This window comes from Perna viridis, chromosome 11, assembly GCF_037379345.1.
Source record: "Perna viridis isolate PV_CMFRI_1.1 ecotype Kerala chromosome 11, ASM3737934v1, whole genome shotgun sequence".
NCBI classification, from domain to species: Eukaryota; Metazoa; Mollusca; class Bivalvia; order Mytilida; family Mytilidae; genus Perna; species Perna viridis.
In genome coordinates, this window is record NC_142455.1 from 23,626,961 (window position 1) to 23,652,653 (window position 25,693).

At 31.2% G+C, this 25,693-nt stretch overlaps 1 protein-coding gene across 1 annotated transcript in view; it reads right to left on the reverse strand.

Annotated features, from left to right (window-relative positions):
• Window positions 1-25,693, reverse strand: part of LOC148603438 (PDF receptor-like) — a 38,696-nt gene that overhangs the window by 10,748 nt on the left and 2,255 nt on the right. The window contains exons 2-5 of the mRNA XM_088552632.1: window positions 11,028-11,138; window positions 8,045-8,208; window positions 7,315-7,418; window positions 4,617-4,785 (exon numbers count right to left, since the gene is read on the reverse strand). Of these exons, the coding sequence (XP_088408758.1) occupies window positions 4,617-4,785; window positions 7,315-7,418; window positions 8,045-8,208; window positions 11,028-11,138 (548 nt within the window). The remainder of the gene's footprint in view (window positions 1-4,616; window positions 4,786-7,314; window positions 7,419-8,044; window positions 8,209-11,027; window positions 11,139-25,693) is intronic.

The following is a 25,693-nucleotide window of genomic DNA, read 5'->3' on the forward strand; positions in this document are numbered from 1 at the left end:
CAAAATGATGATTTTTTTTTATCAAACCATGTTTCACCCATTGCTTGATTCTTACTGGTACTTACACTTAATACACAAACGAAACCTCAGCCAAATGAATTTGTGAAACAATTATGTTTAACTAGTTTGTATCGAAAAGTTTTTGGGGATGTAGTTTGCCTTCACATTATTAAATGATTAAGAAATGCATAATATAAATACTGTCTATACAAGGAAAGCGCATATATTTAAGTAAGCAATGGTATCTTTAAAAATTAAATTTTGCCTTGTCTTTTTGTTTACCTTGATTCTAGCAGAAATCAAAATAATGTAAATACTTACAGAGATCACCTTAAGGTCTTTAATAAGTGCACTTTCAATAAAATTATATCTTTTTCTTATTTTTTATCTGTATCTTATTCTTATTTCTTATTTTTGCCCCGTGCAGGTCCGGGTGTCAAAATAATAGGCCTACAGCAGCGCTGAGCTTGCAGTACAAGGCGACTTAATAGAGCTCAGAAACCTAGCCGAGGGCTAGGCGCTTTGCCCACAGAGCAACTTGTTTTTGTGCCCCAGGTAGTGGAATGGGGTGTTACATGCTGGGGTTGTGAGGCTATAATACGGAAAACCTGACCGCAAACCATAGTAGTGCACCGTGTTGGGAAAGACGCCACGTTCCTCGCACGTTAAAGAACCCTGCTGTGGTATTCGATAGAAGTAGGAACCTTTGCGCTTCGCCACAGGAGGCTAAATTGCCTGACCCTACCCATCCCTCCCATTTTCTAGTGGCAATCAAAATTTATCGACCCCATTATCCCTGTGTCCCATCCCTTTTTTCATTTCATCATCATTTCATATTCATTTTATCATCCATTTAATGTTCATTGCCTGAATACAGCTGAAATATTGCTGTTCGAGCGTTACACCCCAACAATTAATCAATCATATTTCTTATCTTTCATACTTTCCTAATTACATATATGTAATGGCTAGCTAATGAAGGGATGACCAACTCCCCTGAAGTAATTTAACTTTGTTCCTTGTTTAACTACGGAACTAACATCAAAGCTAGCTAAAATTTACAAAATTGGTTTATATGGACAAATTTTGTGAACCCTAGAAATGCATAGCGAAATTACTAACGCCGTAAAATCTAAAGTGTGTCACTTGCGTCTTTTTTTTTAAATGTTATTCTTTTATTTTCATTATTTAAGGACAAATCCTTGCATTTAAAGGATAATTCAGTGTTGTATGCATGCAAACACATTAACATGTGTTATAATGAACACATTGATTATATAAGCTTATTTTAAAAAAGTAATCATACAAATTGGATATTCTAAAAAAATATCGTTTTTGTTTTAACTTTTTTCACGTTTTTTGAGATTTTTTGTAACGAAATGAATTAATGCTTTGCAAAAAATAAAAGTCCATAACAAATCAGAATAATATGTCACAGTTATATATCGCCTCTCTGTCGTTTTAATGAGACGGAATACAAATAATGATGCTTATTTGTAAATTGCAATTAATTGGTTTTTCGTTTCCTGTTGTTTGCTATAAAGAAAGGAATAAGATACGGACGAGAAGGTAAAATTAGTCGTTGATATAGGTCTAATTGTTTTTGTTAGAAGCAAAATTATAATGTGAAGTTACGACTGATAGCTAGCTAAACTATATGGAGGTGGTTTCTGATTGAATGGAAATTTTCTAGTAGAACAAGCAGGCATATTTTTTTTTTAATTTCGTAATATTAATAACTGATTGAATAATAAAGAAAATCCCTTGGAAACAAAATCAGTCACCATACAACCTTATTTTTTTTAAATCAAGGGAACTGTAGCATTCAAATAAATGTCATATTTCGGATATGTTATTCTTGATTTATCACTTAAGGAGGTAGACCTAGGGTAAGAGACACAACTGTTAAAAATCATTGCAACGTTTGTATTCACAAATTTACATCAATCTTATGTAAGCATCAAAGTAACTCAGACTAATTTCATTCTATTTCAAAGGAAAGCTTGAAAGTCTTTGGTGAAATTGAATATAATACAAACATATCACTGATTGAAAGGTGTTATTTCCCTTACCCCGTGTCTACGTCCTTAAAATATATTGGCGTTACGATTGGGAAATATTTTTGAAAAAAAAATTACATAACAATTGCGTCTAACACCTATACAAAACTCGCCATAAAACGATATATGGACAACATGCTTCTTCTGATGAATAATACCGAAAACAACATTTAAACAGATATGTTTTTCATGATGGAAAAATCATCATATATTGAAATAATAAACATATTTTGATAAGAATAGGAGAATGTATTTGTAAAATTCTATAAAAGATATAAACTATTCTAATGAGCTTTTGAAACATTTAATCTTTTCAAAGGTCCTAGCTAAAATTAGTTTGTTCGTTAATGATTCATAATATAATAATTAATTGAAACAAGTAAATAACCAAAATATGATCACGAGTGCCGATAAATGCCTTGATTTAACGAGTGTGCGGAACTTGTAAAATCTTTATGCGTTCTTGGCACGAGTGATCATATTTTGATTATTGATGATATCCAATTTATTACATAGATCCTCTGTTATTTAATTGTTAAGTTCAGCATGAATTTAAAATTTTGTGAACGGCATTTTGCGGGAGGAAAATCCGAGTGTGAAATAACAGAATTTTTTTTCACACTGTGAACTATCGAAAAACTTAACACTGGGAACATTCGGTAACTTTTTGCTGTCTATATAATAACTTCATTATTCATGTAAACGCCATAGTAACCTGGAATAATGTCATTCTATTTCAAATGGAAGCTTAATAGGCTTTTGTAAAATTTAATACGATACAAACATACCACTGATTTCAACAGTTATGCCTCTTTCCCTAGTTTTACCCCCTTAAGGATTGTATGACCAGGTTGTGCAAAATGTCTCATGTTGATAGTGAGAATTTGCTTATATTTGTTTTGCTTAATACATTAAACACGATTTGAAATATTGTTCAAATAGCAAACTGTACGTTACTAGTTACAGATCGCAACGCAGATATCCCTATCAGTTTTTAACTACAATGATCGATTTGGCCAACATCATTTTCATACACAGCCTTAACACCATTGTTTTGTCTTTCCTTTTACCTTGAGGATGGTCTGTCTCTTTGTAGATATCACCAGGCATGGATTGAGGATTTCTTATTGTCTAATTAGTCAACACGAACGGTTTACGTATGTTGTCACTACATATTTAAAACGATAATAATGCTGCATGATTGGTATTCTTTTCACAATACTAGACATTGATTATGAAGTGACCTTCACAAAAGTACTTAAGATTATAAGTTTAATTTTGTTGGGGAGCCGTATATAGAATAAATTGAAATTATTTTCGTATGAGTTAAAGGAACGTGTATAAAATGCATTCTTTAAAGCACATTATCGAAGTTTAGATTCGTTATTGAGGCCAATAATTGTGTAGATTCGTCAACTGATTTGGAAATCATACATATACGAACTGTATGTTACTAGGTATTGATATAACTCCTAATTTCATAGGACAACAAGTGATTCGATTTTCTTATTTGAATAAAGGGTTATGTTTGGAATTTGGAAAATAATTGAGTAGCTCCACGGGACATCACTTCTCCAAATTGATAACATAGCCTTTACTGACTGTTTTACTCATCATTTGTTTATAAAGTTATCAATTATTCAGTTAATCTGGCTGGGGAAAACATCTCACATATAAGAGGATAAACTGAATAGTTCATATTTTGTGCCATCCAAAATACGATATCAAAGTTATAAATGGTATATTTTTGTTTAATTCTAATAATATTGCACATTTTGGATTTACAGATTAAAACTAATATTGATTATAATTTCACTTTTTTTTTTATCTGCTATGAGAATAAATCTACCATTTGACATTTCAGAAATGCAATAAAATCTTGCAACTAGGGATTTCACGATATTTAAATTGGTAGACTTGTATAAGAGGCTCAGTCATTTGATTCATTATCAAGTAATTTAAGCATGCGAGAAGTCGTAATGAATTTACAGAAAATCATTAAAGAATTAATTAGATCGTACTTTTATCTTCTTTATTAAGTAGAGAGAAATAAACAGAAAGGGGTGACTAATTCTGAGTATTCGCAATACTTTGAACAAATTCGGTTTAAATTTTCATTTTAAATAATGATATTTTCCTGTAGTTCTGGTAAAAATTGACATAAGCAAAGACTTATATTATACAAACACAGCTTCCGTCTCTTACATGCAAATGTAATTTGGAAAGTAATCAGGATAAAATTCTATTGAAAGTGCTTATTCGTTAAAATTGTTCTTTTGCATATATAGGGGTAGTTTGAAAGAGATTTACAATGATAAAAATCATAGTACAAAATAAAGATACAGAAAATGAAACTCGTGATTACAATCAACTCTTACAGCAGATGTGTTGAGGGATTTTTGTCTGCTTTAACGAATAATGTTTTAAATTAACATGTCTTGTATACGAGTAAATGAGGACGATATATGAAATGAATCTGCCAACATTGCTGTGATAATGAAAATGTTTAAAACATTTCAGTAAATTGTAAGAGAAATCATCATTGAGCATACTAACGGTATCAAAAATGGTCCCGCTACTTGTACCTCCTGCAGTTCCGCCTATTTCGCCACCTTTCATTCTCGCCACATACTGATCGACATACATAATGAGTCGGATGACGATTTGAGCAATTATAGACACGAATAAATTTCGATGAATTCTTGTTCGATTACATCGCAAAGTCCTAAAAAATAGAAAATTAAAAAAAGCAATTCACATGAGACTTATTTGTTTTGAAAATACATTAAAAGTGTGAAAACAACATGTAGGATAGATTGTTTTCCACCATTTAGAGCATCAACATTAGAGAATTAAGTAGCAGTCTTTATAAGGATCATGCAAAATGTGATTTATGGGTAAAAAGCCTACATATTTTTATTTTTGATATTTTGTTTGAAATGTCATAGTAAACAGAAATTAACATGTAGTTATTCATATAACCCGTGCTCTTCGGAGATAAAAATTGTATAGATTTCAAAATTAAGGGAGATAACTCTGTAAATGATGCTCAAATACAATAGAATCTACTGGATTTTCAATGTTGATTATCTTCTAAGAGCAGGCAGATTTGAATGAATAATTACACGTTCAATAGTATAGACCCATAAAACAACTTAATTACAAAAATGAAAATATGTAGCCTTTTTTGGGGTGTATCACGTTTTTCAGATTTTGCATGATTCTTACAAAGACGGACACTTAACAACATTTGCATAGTACTTCATATTTTAATTTAAAAATGTATGTACATGTAATCCAAAATTAGTTACAATTCTCAACTGTGCCTATATATTTAAATATGTAATGTATTTGTATTTAAAATACAATCAATACGTAGCATTTCAAACTCTAGAAATTCTGTATTCTGATACATACAAACATAGTTTTAATGCACTTGTTTTAACAAACGCATTACACTTTACGAATAACCAAAATCTTTTAAAAGTGAAAATTTCACATCCGGGATTTTAAACTGTATGTACTGTCTTGTTTTTATATGTGTTTGTATTTCATATTGATGTCTTATTTGTATATTTGGATCGTATTTGACTCAGGCTTTCAGGTAGTGCCGTATATTTTTATTCTTATTTCTCTAATTTGTCCTTTTTGCTTTGAAACCTCTGTATTTTGTTGTCGATTAATATTGAAAATGAAAAAAAAAAGAAACTAGCAAAACCTGTAATGGAAATGGCATCCGTGGAATCTACCCATGGAACTTTCCTAGCAATTTTAATATATTTTGAAACTGGGTAAACTGATCACTTGTCCAAGCCGCACTAAAGTCCAAAATGGGTTCGGTTTAGACAGGTTCCACTGTATTCTTGGTTTGGTTAAATTAAATCGCAAAGACAATTGAGATTTAAGTTAAATAAATGAATGGAAAAGTTGTGAATAAAATTGATTAGGTGATTCACACTTTTTCTTTTTAATTTGGAGGTTCACAACGAAAAATATATGTAAGTATACGTAATTAAATGGGGAAAAATACATGATACAACAGTCATTGTACTTTACGTAAAATGTACATTTTCTAATTTTAAATCAATATTGAAATATTTCCTTGTAATTTAGAATTGAATTCAAAAATAAAAGTATAATTTTCTCCTCAAAAACTGTTTCATTTTAGAATCGCATGCTTTATTGATATAATTTGACTAATTGATATAACATATTTTAAATTGGCTAAATTAAATATATTGATCATTTGCAAGGTGATTGTCGTGATTATGGAGTGTCTTATTTCGAACATCAAGACACTTGGCTTGCGTAGTATTAAGTCAGACCATTGGATACTACATTTGGCATAAATTCAAATTATAAGATAGGCATTTTTCAGTTTGAAATCAAATTTAAATGAATTTCATACATAATCAATTTCATGCCTTAACAATTTTGTCATTCTTGTCAGTGCGGGTATTAGAAATAAAAATGCATTTCAACTTATACTTATGCCAGAGCTTGCCGTATCTACACAGACTTTTTTGTACCGCGCTAAACTTCGAACGTATAGGCTATTTGAACACGGCTATGTTGACACAAGATTTAAATCGTCATTATAAAAGTTGAATGGGCGCCATCATGAACTCGTGGATCGTTACAGTGTATCCATCTGCACCATGAAAACAGATTTGTTCAACATGTCATAGTTTCCATTTCTTTTTTTGTTAGCCCCGGACTTGACTTTTTCTGAACAATTGGTGGAAGAAGCAGAGGACGCTTACCCTACCGATCAACGTCATCCATGCTTCCAGTTTATAGTAGAGTCCGAGTTGCTTATTTACATTTGTTTTTTTTGTGCGTATTACATTGGTGGTTTTATGTTCTTTGTTGTATGTGTCTGTTTTCCCGGTCCGGTCTTTGTCCATGGTAAACATTCTTGTGATTTCCGGTAAAATCTTGATTCCCTTGATTAATCTTATAAAGTAAAGCGTAAATTGTAACTTCGGACTGAAAGACTTACACTCTTACACTTAAAGTTAAGTGATTTTTACAACAAATTGAGTTATTATTATTGGGAAAAGACAATGCACGAAACATTTCACATAAAACACATGTACGTTTGTTAGTTAAAATAGGAAATATATGACTGGATTTGATAGAAAAAAACTAATCAATTACGTGTTAAGTACTCAGTACTCATACAGACCTTTTATTTATTTTCCGTTTCAGAACATGATATACGTTTTGGTATATAATGTGAGAAGTTACATACCTAAAATAACTGAAAATGAACAAGGAGATAAGTGACACGACAAGAGACAAAGACAGACCAACGACCTCCATCGTTCTTGTTCCGGACGCAATATGTTTTATCATCTGAAAAAGATGGAATGGTTTATTCTGATGTTTTAGATGTTGCAAATCAATAATTCTACCCAACTCCGCACTTTAAAATGGGACAAACCACAAAAGTAAATAAAGAAATAAAGCAAAACTTATACCTTTTACGTTTGCTTTTGCATTTTATTTTTTTATAGTTTGTGCACACAAGTTTAGTGGATGCATTCACATTTTTATTAAAACAAATGAACATTTCGGTCTTCTTAAACGACGATTTGTAAAAAACATACGTTCACTTAGCATGCATTTTAACATTGTAAGTCGAAATGGGTGTTGCCGACTTTTTGAAACTGCACATACACTTGTTTTGTAGTGGAATTGATATTACTTCTAAATCACGTATAATTATAAAAAATAAAAGCCTTTAGTAATATTACCAAAGAGCTCTTAGTCCTTTTTTCTACAACTTACAACTTAATCATTTGACTCCGAGGAAACAAGGCATTCGTTGATATACTTAACAAATTCATTTTCCACCCAAATTGAGCTAAGTATTGTGCGCTTGGTATAAAACACATGTTTTATTGTACTTTGAATAAAAAAAATGGTTGTAAATAGGACTTAAAATCGTGCTCATGCTGGGTACTTGTATGTCACAATACCTGTCGTTGTTCTGTTGATTTGCCTTCCATGAACCTCATGTATATTTCGTATGCTTCCGGTGTATAACATACTGTATAGTTAGTGTAACCTCTGGGGTTACTGTAATCTCCAGGAAGTTTACCCTGCCATCTACCGTCTGGTCCACATATTCTGAAGGCTTCCTCTGTAAAAAAAAAGAGAAAATATTTATGCCAAATTTACTTAAGGATAACACACTTCCCAAGTAACCAAAATGTCCAACAAGATGTTGATATTCCTTTTCTGAAATTCAATCCCATTATATGTCAGGTCAGTATAATACCGGGCGGCCTTTGTCAAAATATTAAGTGGCTGTGGTAAATGGTTACAAAAGTAACTGTAAGCTGACGGGATGAAACCAGAATCCCTATATAATGTCTTTTGAAAATCAATGTGTGAATATATAAAATCTGATGGAAAATCTTAATCATTTCAAGTATGAACATGGTAAGTACGTTATTTGGTTCAGTATAAATAAATACATGTAAAATGTCGAAAATAACAATGTGTAAATGATGAAACTATAAACAAAACACATCTAATTTTATTTATATCTAATTTCTGTTAATATTTCATTACAGAGAAACTAGATACATGCAAGTAGAATTACAATCCATTGAGTAAATGTAGATGAAAAATGCTAACGATGACGACGAGAGATGCAAATTAATTAGCATATACCTTCAGTTTATGTAAACTTCAAAAGTATACCAGCCAACACCCTTTAACAGTTTTTAATGAAACATGTACGAGGTAGTGTTGAACGTTCCTCGCAAAAATACCAACTAAGCCTACTCAGAAAATTTATTTTTAAAAATGGTCATATTGGCATAAGCAAACAAAAACATAAAATAAAACTAAATAAATGGAACTAAACATAAACAAAATAAAAAAAACGGTTGTACGGTGTTTGGTAAACAATTTAATATCTCAGTGATGAACGACTGCTGTCAGAATTGTAACGTTTAATTTTGTTAGCTGCAAAACAATAGGAGACTTGAACGCTATTCATTTTTTTAGGTATAAAAGGTTTGGCTAAATATAGTTCATGTACATTGACGATGTTATCATTTTATTTCAAGATCAAACGCAAAATTGAATTATCTACTTACGCTAAAAAAGCTATATAGAAGGTTATCGATAAATACATTATAAAAGTAACCAAACTCACAAAAAAAATAGAAGGAAATAAAATAAATAAATAAATATATATATATGAACTTAGATTTGATATATATATACGAGACAGTTACCAGACAAAGAACACTAAAAGGCTAAAGCAGTTTTCACAAAAAGAGATTATATAAATATATATAATCTGTATTTGCCATTTTGTGCTGATAATTCAGAAAACTAAAAATAAAATTACCTAGACAAGACCCAAGTCGCCAGAAGGTCAAATCTAAGTTCATCTAAGCATAATGAAATAGCAGTCAATTCTTTCCTTGTCATCGTTGGCATTTTCAATATGGAATTACGGTCCTCCTTTATTAGAGAGCGACGAGGTGGATTGTATATTGCCTATTGACATTTGAGAAACACGATTTACTTGTTTCCATTTATTCAGCTTAGAGATATTAGCTCTGAGATATAATTTTCGAGAGAAATGTCATTCCTTAGTATACGTAATTAAAAAATAAATACTTCATTTTGAATATAATATCAATCAAATAAAACGCAATGGTACTAGCATAATCTAAATGGAACATAAGTATTTCATATAGATATAATTATGACAAAAAAATTAAAACGGGTGAACAGATGTCAGTGACATCCGTATCCGAAAATATTGCCATAAAATGAAAACATGGAACAGAGAAGTTTTACATACATTTTGTGTATGCAGATCGTCTTTTTTTCTTATTTTCACGTTCTGATCATCTCTTTTGATCATGACACACTTGAATTGACATGTCGTCCACGCTCCGGTATTTTTACCGATGTATGTCATATTAATGATTCTAGATAAAAAAGGGTAATGAGTAGGTTGAGGAAGAGAAGAAAATATTGATCTGTAGTGAAACAAAAAAGCAAGACATTATTTTGAACAATTGTTTTATTGATAAAAAACACAACAACTGAATAAAAGACAGATCTCTTGAATTATTGCCTTGGTTTGATGTACAAATGAATGGCACATGTAACGTAAATGTTATTGTTGTTGAGAAGACACTATACATAACATAGGGTATTTTAAAATGATACCCTAGTGAAACAAGCAGCAGGACAGAAAAAAACATAAGGAAATAAAAATGCATATTAAAGATTTAAAATAACTTTGTACATGTAGTTATTAAAATTAGGTTCCGTACTTTTAGTACATTTTGGTTAAACAAGCATATTCTAAAATACGAAGATGATTTATTTCGTTTATAAATCTGGTAAGTAACGTATAAACAATTTCTTTAATTTGAATTTTTGTACTTCTTACCAAAATTTTAAATAAATAAAATAAAATCATGCTTAAACGTAGACAAAAGTCTAATACAAAATTTTTGTAGAAGGCTGTTTCATTTAATTGCGTAGGAAGGCAATTGCTATTCAAAAACTTCGTTAAGGAAGCGAGACAAGAATATTTAATCACAAAATATCGCCATTGTTTTACGAGTCTCACTGTAATTGTATAAAACTGATTGGAGCAATAAAGAGAGTCCCATAAATCAATTTTCTAATTCAGAAAAAACATCTAACAGCAGTTCTATTAATACTTTGTGTAAATGGGAAAATAAATTAGGTATTTCTGCATTGGTCTTAAGTAGGGACAAAGACCGTGATAACTAGTTTTTTTTCTGAATTGGAATAAGATAGATCCTTTGAATGCAGTAGACAAATACAAACGGTAACCGTTAAACATTTCAAAGCATTTTATCAAAACTGTACATTTAAAATATCACCTTTTGCTCTACATTAAAATCTTATATGTCATTCCATGTGCAGGACAAAAATAAAAATACTAGTACTTACTCGCTGTGTCGAGGCCCGGTAATGGCGGACACGGCAGGAAAATGGTGGTTTCAGCGGCAACTGAAGGCCAACATAACACTTTATCCCATGTACCGTTACAATAAACTTTACCTGTAAAATAGTAAATAGAAATGATTGTATAAAATGCTCTCATGCCTGAGCGTAGGGATCACTCCAATTTAACGACCAGGACATATACAATAATGTTAGAAATAAGCTATAGCGATGAATATGTCATTTTTTATATATTTTTTTATCATATACACCATATCCTTTCAGTTTTATAGCCTATCTTAATTTAATACTGCCAATATGTATTTTTTTCTTGTTTTAGACTTACAAAATACGTAAATCTAAAACAACAAATTTTAATATATACGTTGACCGACATCAAAACTACCAATTATGAAACACGTGTATCCTTGTTGTTAACAAATCATTTATATACACAACAAACAAACATAAAAATAATTATGTCAGCTGAATTGAATTGTCATTGTGCTGTTAATACCACTTCACAACAAACACTCAGAAATATTGTTCAAGTGCAAAAGAGACGCCGGCTTGTACATGTATGAATGCGACTAAATTACATATAGCAATCTTTGTGAAAATAAAACTGCACGTGCATGTTAAAAAAGAACCACCAATTTTATATAAATTCTTATACAGTAAGTTACAAACCAGTCTTTCTTTATCATTCAATTGTTTCACTTATATCGATTAAAAAGATGTTGGCTCTTTTCAAAAGTTTCTGGTCTTGATTTGCTAAATTTACGTGGGAAATAAATGTATCGATTTGTCAAAAATACAGATTCCAACACAGAATTGACACTAGAAAATGGTGTATGCACGTTTGTTTGATGGGTGTTCATACTTCTACCACTGGCAGTGTCTATATTTTATATGGTTTGAAACTTAATTTCACGGTGATATATTTTATATGTACAATAAACCAACGCATTAAATAAGCTCATTATTACACGTTTATGTCTGACTTTTTTGGGCAAGAAGTATGAGTGAACTGAAACTAAAAGAGAAATATAAACGTTTTCGACGGTACTACTTTAAAATTTGTTGCAAATTAAATTTATGCACAAATCATTTTTGTGCCAGCGGCGGAGAATATTTCGATACTATAAACACATAGGTTGATGAATTAGGTCAAAACAACCAATGTCGGCGATAAATAACGTAATTGGTAATGCATGATCTTGTACTAGCGAGGTAATAATCTGTGTAGTGCGAAAAGAAAATGAAGTTTCTTCCGTATAATTCGATTCTCCTACATCACTCCGGGGTTAACTATTTCTGTCATAAACATAAAGTCTTTTCTGACATTCAAATTAAGCTGTCGCAGCACAAAGTCGTTGATCTAATGCTATTGTGTAAACACAATTAATATAGCTTTTTATTGCTGTAAAACGGCTATAAATGTGCCAAGGCTCTCCGCGTATGACATGTCAAAGTCGTAGTTGAATCCCTGAAAGACCATAAACGTTGCATATAGGCTGAGTCTTTTTTACTTTCCAGTACGGAAAATCATTATCGTTTTCCACCAGAACCGTTTCCAATTCATGATTTTCTAAAGGACCGTTCCAAAAAAGCTATTAGGCTTAATGAATACGGTATTCGTTTTAACAATGATGCGGTGAGATATAATACTAATGAATATATGCATAGTGTAGCACTAAAAAGGGTTTGAAAGGCAATATTATTTCGACTATTTAAAGGTTTTGTATTACAACTATTACCTTCAAATCGTTGTAGCATTCAAATTGATAATCTGGGTATTCGAACACAGGAATGCGTTGGTTGAAAGTCTACTTTTGAGGGTTGCAAAGCGTACATTTTTAATATCGAGGTAGTATTCGATTTACCACTCTTATAAAAATCATATACGTACAAAATTTAAAAAAAACAAAAAAAAAACATGCATTTTCTTAACTGAAAAAAGGATTTCTTATGCATGAGAACCTACTTAGGTTTAGTTTGCATATATAGCCTACAGTCGTTGAATGGTATAAACTTCTTATTTACATCATATACAACCCCGATTCCCTATCCTCATTTCAAATCACAAAATGATCCCCATCCTTAACAGAAACTTTTTTGCATTTCTCTTTATCAAATATTTATGTAACAGGTTAAATAAAAAAAGTCTGCAAAATGCATTTACTAAAATTAATAAAAAAAAACAACTTTATTTTTTCCAGCTGTTTAAAATAAGAAATCCATTACTGCACTCAAATGTATTTAAATATACTGTATGTATTTCGTAGTTGAGATTTTTGTTTAATTATTTGGTCATGGACACATAAAGAAGAAAATGTGTCAGAATCAGCATACACATTGTACTACAGTCTCACTAACTCAAACCAAAGTGCATAAACATAACGAAAACATATTTGGACAATAATAAATGACTTATGTAAAATGTCAAAATTCTGTACATGTATTTATCATTTTCCATCTGACATTTCATTTTACAATACAACTTCAGCTATAACGAAGCTTCTGTTACTAAAACAATCACATTATACTTTATCACAATAAAACCTGTCTACATCGACCCCCTTTAGACCGAGATGTGTGTTCGGTTTACACAGGTTGAAAAGTGTTGATTTTTCATAAATAAAAGGATGTTTGGTTTATACAGGTTATAGGTCATCGAAATTTCGGTTTATATAGGTCATACGTCATCCAGCTTTCGGTTTAGACAGGTTATTGGTCATCCAACTCCAGTTTATACAGGTTATCGGTCATTCAACTCCCGATTAAGACAGGTTTCATTATACATAAGTGATTAGATCATTTTCAGTTTAAGTAAGCGCTCAATAGATTAGTTAGCTAATTGTTTACTATGGTGATATAGACGATACTTGGCTCATTACGATAACATGCGATAAATCTGTTTCAATATCCTCCTTTAGCACGAAAACCAAATGCTTTGTCACGTATTTGATGGAACAATTAAAAGTCTTATTTAACTAACAAAAATCTTACGTAAATAGCGATACATATCGATCTGTATTCTAACAAAATGTGAAATATTTTAGGTATTTCACATAAAGATAAAATGTACATAAGCATAATTACTCACATATTTTCAAATGAATTAACATAAATAAGTGAATAAATCGATGCCAAAGTTCACATGGCAATCATGGTAAAAGAATTTCATATGAAAATCTTATTAATTTCATTAATTGCAAATTAATTTCTCGGGAAATTCAATTCACACGTGTTTGACGTAAAATTAATCATGCATGCTATTTATTCAATGATATTTTATTGAAATGTTACACAGTGCCATACGTATCCTTTAAGTTGAAATGTTACACAGTGCCATACGTATCCTTTAAGTTGAAATGTTGTTTGGTTTTCATGTAAAATCAGAAAGAAAGCATGGTTTTAAGTTTATACTATAAAAAAACATGGTATTGTATATGAAGCAAAACTTTGTTCAGCTTTCAATAGGCATTCACACATATTACTTTCCTGATAAAAAGAAGATTTACTGTTGTTTGCAAATTTATTCAAATAAAAAGCAGCGAAAAAAATGCTTAAAATTCATATTATAACCATGCGCACTATGTCAAACGTGAAAGTTGTAAAAACGTCTTGCTTAGATGTTTTGTAATCTCGTTCTTAGTAAATAAAGGGTCAATGACAACAACTGAATGAACGAAAACGTCAGAAATGATGTGTAATTAAAAGTTTCGTGATAACTTCTTCGATATGACAATGTTTTCAATGATAGACAGAATGATTATAATAATAGTGATAGTCTGATACTTCTCAACAACATGTCAATTAGATTCAAAAGGATTATTAAGTGCACTCATTCATACCCGAACTAGACCTGAACCTAAGTATTATTTTATCGTAATTTCAAATATCATTCATCGGTATCATGTTGTAGTCGAAACTAATTGGTATAAAAGTTAAAAATAAACCAATCAAATAAATACGAGCAGTTGAGTATATCTATTTCAAGAAGTGGCCTTTTATGAGCTTCATGATAACCCTTTCACCGTAAAATAGGAATTCAAAACTAGCATAGAGTTGATGTGTTTGTTCTCTATACAAGAACGATTTCATCTGAATATGAAATTGTGACATGTAAAACTAATCTGATGATACATATACCGGCATTAACCATTAGTATGCCGTATGATACTGTAGATATGATGTCCTATAAAATAAGCTGAGGGGATTTTTGTAGTAAAAAGTGTAGTTCTTCTAACATTGAATTATTAAATTTCATCAAATGAAAGTGGCGTAGATATTTTGATTTTGAGTCAGTAAAACTGGCGAGTGTGATTTGTTGGGTAAAGTAGCAAGTTTGGCCATTTACAAGGCAATGTGAGAGGATGCACACACTTTGCAGCTACAGCAGTTATTCGCCTCTTTCTGAACAGATATAACCGTCGAAAGATTTTTTTTTTTAATTTTTTTAATTTTGTATTCTTATGAACTATGTATTAGGATATTTTTTCTTGCAAAAGTGCAAAATGGAGAAAATATTTAGGCTGGGAACTTTTTGTACATTTTAAGTAAAATTCATTCTCATGATTTAATAAGATGTCTACGGTAGACCCCGGCAGTTGGAGGCATATTCAACGTCTTTACAGAACATTAACAGCCATTTAAGATAAAAAAAACTAAAAAACCTCATGATTTCCAAAAAAGAAAAGAATGAATGTTTGCAATGGTAAAAATGAAATTAATTATATGGATAGTGCTACAAAAGTTAAAATAAATGGAATTACCCTTTAATCTGTTCATTAAATTGGTAGATTTGTTATGGAATTTGAACATATGATGAGACAAGTAAAAATCTGACATGGTCTAAAAATAACAGTTTGTATTTATTATGGAGCTAACAAGAATGCATGTATTTTATTAGTTTAATGTTATATGAAAAAGTAAATGCCAACTTTTGAGTTTTGAAAATTACATCACAAAGAATAGGAAGGAAAAAAAAGCGTTGCAGCAGAAGTTTAAAATAATGTTATCATCTGTTCATTAATTCAATAGAAAATGTAACATTTCTACAATTTTTTAAAATTTTTTTAGATACTTCGGAACGCCACTACTATTGACCAAATGAGCGGCCATTCGAAAGATTAAATGAATATTCTTGCATCCATTGAAAATCATTATAGGAAATTAATTTCGTCTAATCTTTTAGACTAAATCAGTGACAAGTAATCTGTCAAAATCAAGTTCATTCGAAATGACAAATTGTTCGAGCTTCTTTTATAAGGCTTATATGTCAAATGTTTTAAGTCGGTAAAATGAATACAATCGATAAGTGAACGTTCACATGGGAGTTGTTGAAAAATTAAGTATGTGATACGATGCAATTACCTTGATAAGATGTAATAGAACGTGAATATGTGTGTCAGTGAGGTGATTGAACGTGAATTATTAGTATTGCTTATAATATTGCATAAAGCAATTCAAACACTCTATTCTCCCCATGATTTTCTTTCTTATTAGTTCTAGTTAAATTTTAAATCATGCCCCCTGAGGCGGAAGCAGGATTTTTATTAGGATTGGTGTTAAGAGAGAGAAAAAAATGTTGGGGTAGATTTTGTGACGAAACAAGACTTCATGCAAAACATCATATGTTTAGGGGGTTATGATATCGAGTCCGCTCCTTTGAATCCGTAAGAGCTACCTTTTTCAATCGGATGTTTCATTGTTCAATGTTTCAACATTCAAATATCATGTACACATCTCTTTAATATTGCATCTGAATGATACATACAGATCCTTCCCTAAATCTTTATCAGAACCAAAAGTCATTTTTTTATCATTCGCCCAACAAAATTCATTTTACAACTCTTAAGTTAAGCCAGATTCATATTGTATGCGTTATGTACAGTACCTGAATTCAGCAATTTCCGATAAAACGGGAACGAGAATGGGACTTGGGTACTTGATCGGTTAATAGGGAGATAAGTAGATACAATTTGTGCACCACCAAAATTTCCTTTACATTGTATTTTAAAAGAGTACAAAGCATAATTGCTTATTGTTTTTTATGACATGTTCTTGAATATTACGGGTGGGCGACTATGAATTGAACTTGGTTATAAAGCAAAAGGAACAATGGGATGTTCTCTAATAGAGGAAAATCAGTGGTAGATTTCACAAGCAATCTTGAGAGTATAACTTGTCGTAAATTATGACGTCAAGATACTTTGACCTATTATGACGACATAACTTACGACTAACTTTACACGTATTTTTTTTTTTTTTTTTTTTTTTGAAAAGGACTACTGTTACTTCTATTTTGAGAAGAGTTATTTTTAGTGCAATTGCACATTGATTTAATTGTTAAAATATTTCAGTTATAAAATTCAGAAGATAAATCGTTTGATACATACTTTTTTTTCTGATATCATTTCAACATTTGCAAACACTTGATTTATATAAAATAGTTTCCAGTTGACAGAGTATCCCGTCTTGAAACAAAATTAGAAAGTAATTTCAGTAGCCATCATAAAAGAATTGGATGATTGTAAAGAATGACATTTTTAAGCATGTTGGAATTAAAAAAAAGGAATGAGATTTTCTTAGTTCAGTGTGATTGCAAATAAAGTAAACAATCGAAGACAGCAGACAAAGTGAAAGATGTTATGGACTCTATATATAGATCTAAAAGATACACATCCAATTTGCAGCTTAAGCTCTCTGTTTTGTTGCTAGTATGTTTGCGTTGTGGTGGTTGGTTTGTCAAATATTGAATAAATATATTAACTTGATACCAATATTGCTGTGTAAAATATATATGTTTATTCAGACGTACATGCAAGCTACTAGCTTTATAAGATATTAAGAAAAGATTCATTAAATATTTTGCGTACGTAAATTTTAGTTATTATTATTTGTGAATAATACTTCTTTTTGAATTTTGAATAAATTTTCTTTAAGTAGAGTTGTCAGTCAAAATGATTATTTCTTGAGCAAATGATCAATGTTTTTAACATAAAAAACCATGACCCAATCTAAGCCATCCCTACAACAAAAACTGATTAATCTGTTAAAGAAATGATTAACGGATGGAAGGACCGATACACGGAAAGACGAACAAAGTGATTCCGAAACATCCACCACCCAATTTTTATTTGTTCTTGTCTGTCAACAATAGTATACTGGTTTAATTAACAAACAATGACTATGTATTAAAACTGTGAACAAAATCGTCCGAAATCTGCATACCGAAGTTCAACCTTGGTTTTATGTGCTAAAACCTACAATATATCATACTATATGCGATATCCCTACTTTGATATGTTTCGTAAAAAAACGGATATTATCAATTCGTGTAAAATGTTTCCGGAATGAGATTAACGTTAGAAACTGTAAAGCACATGACGATATGGCAGGTTCACGTCAGTGGAGACGGTTTTATATATATTTATTTATTTCATATTCTTTTCGTTCGACCCCGTCAAGACAATAATACTTGAATATGACGAGTTTACAAATTATAATAAAAGTAGCATTCTATATAATCATATTACTTAATTAACAAACTCATCTTCACCTTTATTTACTACTTTCTCACATTACAAACCTTTGAAAATTAATCATTCATTAGATAATTTCCAGAATTAATTCCTTTACCTTTAATTAAAAAAGAGACTTTGCATTTAAAGGTGAATGTTGCTCGCAGAAAGGTAAAATAAGTTCGGATAAAGACAGTTGAATCTGGAAAATCGATCCGATAACCAACTCTTATCTTAACTGGAAACTATTTTATTTTAAGTCTTGATAATATTAAGTCAGGAAATATTCATCCTGTTAATTACATTTGAAAAGAATACAACGCTTTAAATTTCAATAAATACAATTATAGTAAAGGTTGTTTACGTAAGCTTTACTATATTGATTCCTCAATTTTTACTGAAAAGTAAGTCTCTTATTCAAATTTAATTTCGTGTATCAAGATGCATGTCTATTAAATATTTGTACTTCACTTTGAATTTACAAGATAACATTTCAGTACTATCGCACCAGAGTAGTGTTTAAAATCAAAGGATGTTACCAATTGTTATATAAAAGCAAACAATGGCTAGAGTGATATTCTAACCTTTCAACTATGTTATATTCCTGTTTTGCTTGACCAACTGTAGCTTTCAAGGTAGTATGTCAGTGGTAGGGCATTAAGAAAATAAGAAATATGTATATAAAACGCAGGTTTTATTTGAATCAAAATCCCCGTACAGTATTTGTATTGGGAAAGCTTCCCTATTATATGGCCTATTAGGAGGTAGATGGGGAATGGGGATTAAACAGCTAAAATTTGAAGAATTCAAAAATGTACAATTTTATCTGATATTGTTAATATTTGATAAGAAACATTCAATTGGGGTTCTATAGGGGGGTGCGGATTTTTCTGTGGGGGAATTGTAATTCACAATATGGAATGGGGGATGGTATATGGTGTAAGTGGGGAGTTCATACCATTTAATAATGTAAAGCTAAATCTAGTGTCACCTTCCGAAGACAATTTGTCCGCCGCTATATGTCCTTTGAAAAAAAGACATCTGCACAGATCATGAATTTGAGTTTTGGCTATGCCCATAATGGACGAAGCTCAATGTCGTAAGCGCCTCTACACTTGCGCAATTTTCTTATTCCCTGTAGACAAATTCCGTCAATTCCGTCAGAATATTTTTAGCCATTCATAGTTCTAGTCTTATATTCTACGTATTAGTTTGTCAAATTAAGAAATAAAATGTACCACGGGAGCGGATCCATCAATTCATTAAGGGGCGGGATAAAAGGCTATCGATTTATTATTTTTTCCTAAATTTTACCCCAAAAAAATGAACAGCATCCAGTAATTTGGATCCACCACTGAAAGCTACGGTATACAAATGGCGTATGGGATTCATGTTTGTTTTTGTTTTCTCCAATTTCTCCAAATGACACCACCAGACTTGTCTCCAAATAACGTTTTGAAGTCATGGAAACAATAAAATTTTACTTCGTGACGTCAGTTATCTTTCTGACGAAGGGTAAATCAAAATTGATATGACGTGTCATCCATGGCATATATCAGTGGGAATACGTCAATTGTGAAATCTGGTCATATCGTTACTTGTTGATCTTTGACCTTGAGTTTTGATCTATATATGATACCAGATATTTTAAGAACTCCATGTAAGCGAAAAATAAAATGATGTAGTACATTTCATTTCTGTTTGAATACAGTAACATAACGAATCAGCTTATTATACGCAGCTTGCTTTATAAATGTTCCATTCCAGTAATCGGTTAAATTGGAAGATAAGAAGATTACTATATCATAGCTGATTCAAACACGTGTTAAATATAAAAAAAATACATGGGTGGGAACCGAATAGGTCTTTGACAGCAAATACTATACAGGTAAGTCTATTATTAAGGCGTGACTGGATTTTCAACATCTCATTAATTACAATCTTGTACGAGAGTCTTGCCCTCAAGACCTTCGTAAAAATTACCAGTTACATCAAATCACGTTTTTACCCCGGACATGACTTGTTATGAGCAATTTGGTGGGTGTTTCCAGACAAGCAGAAGACGCACCTGGTCCATGCTTCCAGAGTTGCTCATCTGCTCATTTGCTTTTGTAACTTTGTATGTATGATTTTAATTACTTCATGTTCTTTGTTGTGTATGTCTGTTTTTCATGTCTGGGGTTTGTCCCTGGATTACATTCTTTTGATTACCGCTACAACCGTGGTTGCTTTGATTATTCTTTTAATCTTTTGATTTTTTTTAATTCTAATTCTCAATACAAGAATTTAATTGTCCTCGTAGAAAGAAATATATGGATGATAATAAAATGTTCACTTCCTGGAACATTTCAATAAACCAGCTTCAAATTAATTGAAAGATATATGTATATTGTTTGGTTCGTCTGTTCGTTCTGAGGTAGGATTATCTTAATGTTAATATGGCGTACGTGTAATAACAAAACCTGAAAAAGACAAATATTAATTACGGAAAAAAATATTCCTTTCGACTAAACATTTGTTTGCAATGTCTCTTTTGTATAACATAGCTCATTGCCCTCTCAATAGCTGTAAAAAATAAACCTGAAGGCAAAATATTTGAAGACGTAATCATTAATGTTTCAAATATATACGCGTAGCCTTGATGAATACGTCTTGTAATTTTAAAACACCGAATATCAATAGGAATTTTAACCATCTGAACATAAGAATTGATGACACATAATTGCAATTGTAATAACATTTTCATTACAATATCTGTACTTGTTAACCACCTCCTTCAGCAGCAACTATGTGGTATTGAACTGGCGTACAAGGTATATTTATAATAATGTATGTGGCATTTCAGGTGTTGGAGTTAGAATAGCGTATTTCAAAGTAATCGGTTAAAGGAAATTTAAGTTTATTCTATTAAAAGTAGTTTATAATATGCGTAAATAGACTTTAATGACTCTATGACAGTTAATACTGAAAAAAACAAATAACACTGTTAAGATCTTTCTTTCGTTTACAGTGTAAGCATTTATTTTGGCCTTAGATATTTTAGTTTAATTATATAAAAAATTAGCAGAGCCGAATGTGTAAAATTTTAACAAGTCTTCAATACAAATGTCTCGTCCGATTCTTCTATAACACAAACACCAGTGAACGATATTTTACCGAATGTCTTGTTCACATCTTCTAAAATTACACAAACACCAGTTAACGATATTTTACCAAATGTCTTGTATAATTCTTCTATAATTACACCATCACCAGTTAACGATATTTTGCCACAGATGTTATTAGGTCATTTTTCAGAGCAATTTGAAAAAGTCTCGTTATTTAAATTGCACATTGCACAAAATGAATACGGTGTTTTTGGATTCATAAGCATTTGATATAAAAATATGAAAAAATGTCTAATTTGTATTATTTGTTTTATTTCACAAAAATGCAAAAAACATATATACTTCGTTAACATTATTGAAAGATGTGCGAAAGTTATATCATTTCTTTTCAAAAAGAGTTAACAAATCAGTGTTTGATATAAACTATTTTTTTTACTATTGTATTTGTAGACACAGATCATGTGAACAAGCAATATGACACCGGTATAATCACCAATATTGTTAGTCCAGACAAATTATAAGGTTACAACAGTCAGCAAATTTCATTTGCTTTCATTTGCTATCGATTTCTTTTTCAGAACATCCCTTTTTATCATTTATGTCTCAAATTAATTGTCTTTCTGTGATATTTCAACAATTCAAAGTACGACATGTCCCTTTTTCTATCAATCATATAACTTGTACTTATAACCGTGTAAACAGAAACTGTATAATTGTTTGCGTGAAATATAAAAAAAAGAATCATGGTGTATAAAACCGGTGATATTGAATGCCTCTAGAGATTGTTTTCCTATTTTATTATAACACCACTGAGTTGTTCGTTGATTCTGAGAAATATATATATTCTGACTGAGTAGAATTACAAATTACATCTACTATTACAATTACAAAGTGAATGAACCATGAAAGAAATATTTGAGGAAACTTGATACAAATTTTATTTAATCAAATTATTTCAATGTAAAAAGGAATGCAAAACATTTAAACACAAATCAAAGTCGTGTAAAATTATTATACTTTTTAGGTCATGTATATCTGTTATTTGTTTCTGCCCTCATATGTTTTTTAACGTGTATAATTTGTATCCCTTTACATCTAGATAAGTAGTGTAAATGGTCTTTTGTCTTATATTTTTTTCGATGCTTCAGTTACAGAAAACGAATAATACGCTATTTCTGAACAATTTTAAAACAAAAAAAAAGGGAAAATGATGTACAAATTGTTCAGAAACTGTGTTCAGCTAACTCTCTTGGCTAAATCTGGATACGCATGACAGTGATGAGTGTAAATCATCCTCATAAAATATTGTTTGCTTCTACACTTAACATAGAAGTCAACATCTTGAAAAAATAATAAGTCGATATTACATATTCATGAAAAACAAAATAAAATCTAAAAAACTGATCATTTATTTTCAACTATTGAAAAGAACCATACATAGAATTAACTCCATACTAAACAGGAATATCACCTGCCTACTTTAGGCAGCGAGAGTTAACGGACGCATTTTCGGCGTGTGTTTCTAGAAAAGCAGAAGACGCTTACCCAACAGGTGCACTTGGTCCATGCTCCCAGTTTTTAGTGGAGTCCGAGTTGCTCATTTGCTTTTGTTTATGTATGATTCTAGTTACTTTATGTTCTTTGTTGTATATGTTTGTTTTCCATGTCTGGTGTTTGTCCCTGAATTACATTCGTTTGATTATCCTATAAACTTGGTTCCCTTGATTACTCTTTTACTACTTAAATGTGGTAAATATGAATTGTCTCCATCATATGTTGTGTAATGCAAACAAGTTGCTTAACATTTCGGCCGGTATGAAATAAAACCTGGGATGAGTGAATGTAACAATATATAACACACGAGTTGCATGTGTATGCAGTTCAGGAAGACACAAAATTGTACTTTATCAAAGCGAATATAATGCCATCGTCTATATATACATGTATATATGAGTTTTTTGCAATTATGACGCCATTTAAGGAGGTAGACCTAGGGTGAGGGAAATAACTTTTTAAATCAGCAATATGTTTGTACCATATTCAATTTTACCAAAAACTTCCAACATTTCCTTTGAAACAGAATGAAATTTCCATGACATTGTTACATTTAAAGGGCCAAAAATGTTATGCTGTACTTGCTAATGGAACAAAAGGAAAAGAAAGGACTCAAAGAAAGGAAGGGGATGTTTGTCATTCTCATATTATTTGTTGTCGACGTGAACGTATTCCTGTCGAAACAATTACCAACATTGATCTACATCTTCAGATCTACATATAAATGACTAGTTCTTAAATGACACTTATGATTTTCGTATTGCAAGCTGATCAATTTGTGTTGTATATTAACAGTATTAAAAAAAATTAAAAGGGTAAGTGAAACGTCTGCATTTTACGCAACTTAGTAATTAATGGTTAATAGAATTTCGAATAATGTGTTTTGCGGATAAGGGAATTATTGCACGAGGATTATCTGTCACAGTAAATACTGTCTAGCAAATATCAGGGACAAAAGTTCCTATACAAACAATTGGTCGGTTAACTTCTCCATCAAAAATATTCTCCGACAAAATTTCATACACAGATATACTTGTTTTCAAATATCAAATCACTAAGATTATACCAATAGCATAAACAATACATTTAAGAAAGGCACTAAATTAAAAAAAGAATAAGATGCATATTGATATTCATTTATCCTTATACTGATTTGCTCTCAATGTACACTATCTAATTCAGTTTTTGCGTACCGGTCTATATTAAAATCATATACTGCCTGCGATGGGCGATTTATAGTGTAGAAAAAAAAACAAGATGTTTTAGAATAACAGATTGATATACTAGCTGATACGTTTGTCATCGAATTAACAGCTGATGCTTGAGTTTTCCGAATGCATCAAACAGGTGGTCTATTATATGTATTGAAATCGTATATAAAACGCTTAATAATAGTATGTTTCAGTATCTCTGTCTGGACCGGATATCTTTGTTATAATTTGCATTATTTTTTTTATTAAGGAAACTATGGTATTTTGGTCAACATAGGTTATATCTTAACTTAACAATAGTCCTTCCTGTATTCATATTTGTATGTTTGAGAAAACCATTCACGTATTTTACTACCATTAACAAAACTAAACCAAATTAAAAACGATAACACTTGCAAACTGCCAATTTTATTTTTGACATGCAAAAAATATCTCTTGTCTGATTTTATAAGAGATTGATTGATTGATTGTTGGGGTTAAACGTCCGACCAGCAATATTTCAGCTATATTCAGGCGATGAACATGAAATGGATGATAAAATGAACATGGAACGATGATGAAATGCAAAAAAAAATGGATGGGACACAAGGATAATAGGGTCGACAAATTTTAATTGCCACTAGAAAAGGAAGGGATGGGTAAGGTCGGGCAATTTAGCCTCCTGTGGCGGAGCGCAAAGGTTCCTACTCCTATCGAATACCACAACAGGGTTCTTTAACGAGCAAGGAACATGGCATATTTCCCAACACGGTGCACCACTATGGTGTGCGGTCAGGTTTTCCGTAATATAGCCTGACAACTCCAGCATGTAATACGCCAGGGGTACCCCATTCCACCACCAGGAGCACACATCCCAGTTGTTCTGTAGGCAGAGCGCCTAGCCTCCGGCTAGGATTCTGAGCATTATTTAGTCGCCTTCTACGATAAGCTTAGCGCTGCTGCAGGCCTATTCTTTTAACACCCGGACCTGCACGGGGTGATTTTATAAGAGACTGCTTCTTAATAACACAATGTTTGAAAATCTCATATAAGCTTAAAGGTTACAAAATTAAAAAAAAATGTTTCATGATATTTATGGATCATGAATATGAAATTTAAACAAATAGTTCTGTGTTTAGTAAAAGTGCCAAATAATTGATGTGCATACAAATTAAATAAAACATTCGGATCCCCTGTTAGTCACTCTATAATAAACGTTTATGTGCTTCTTATACGCATTTAAATGACATTTTCAATACAAGATAATTTTTATCATTTTTGATGCACAT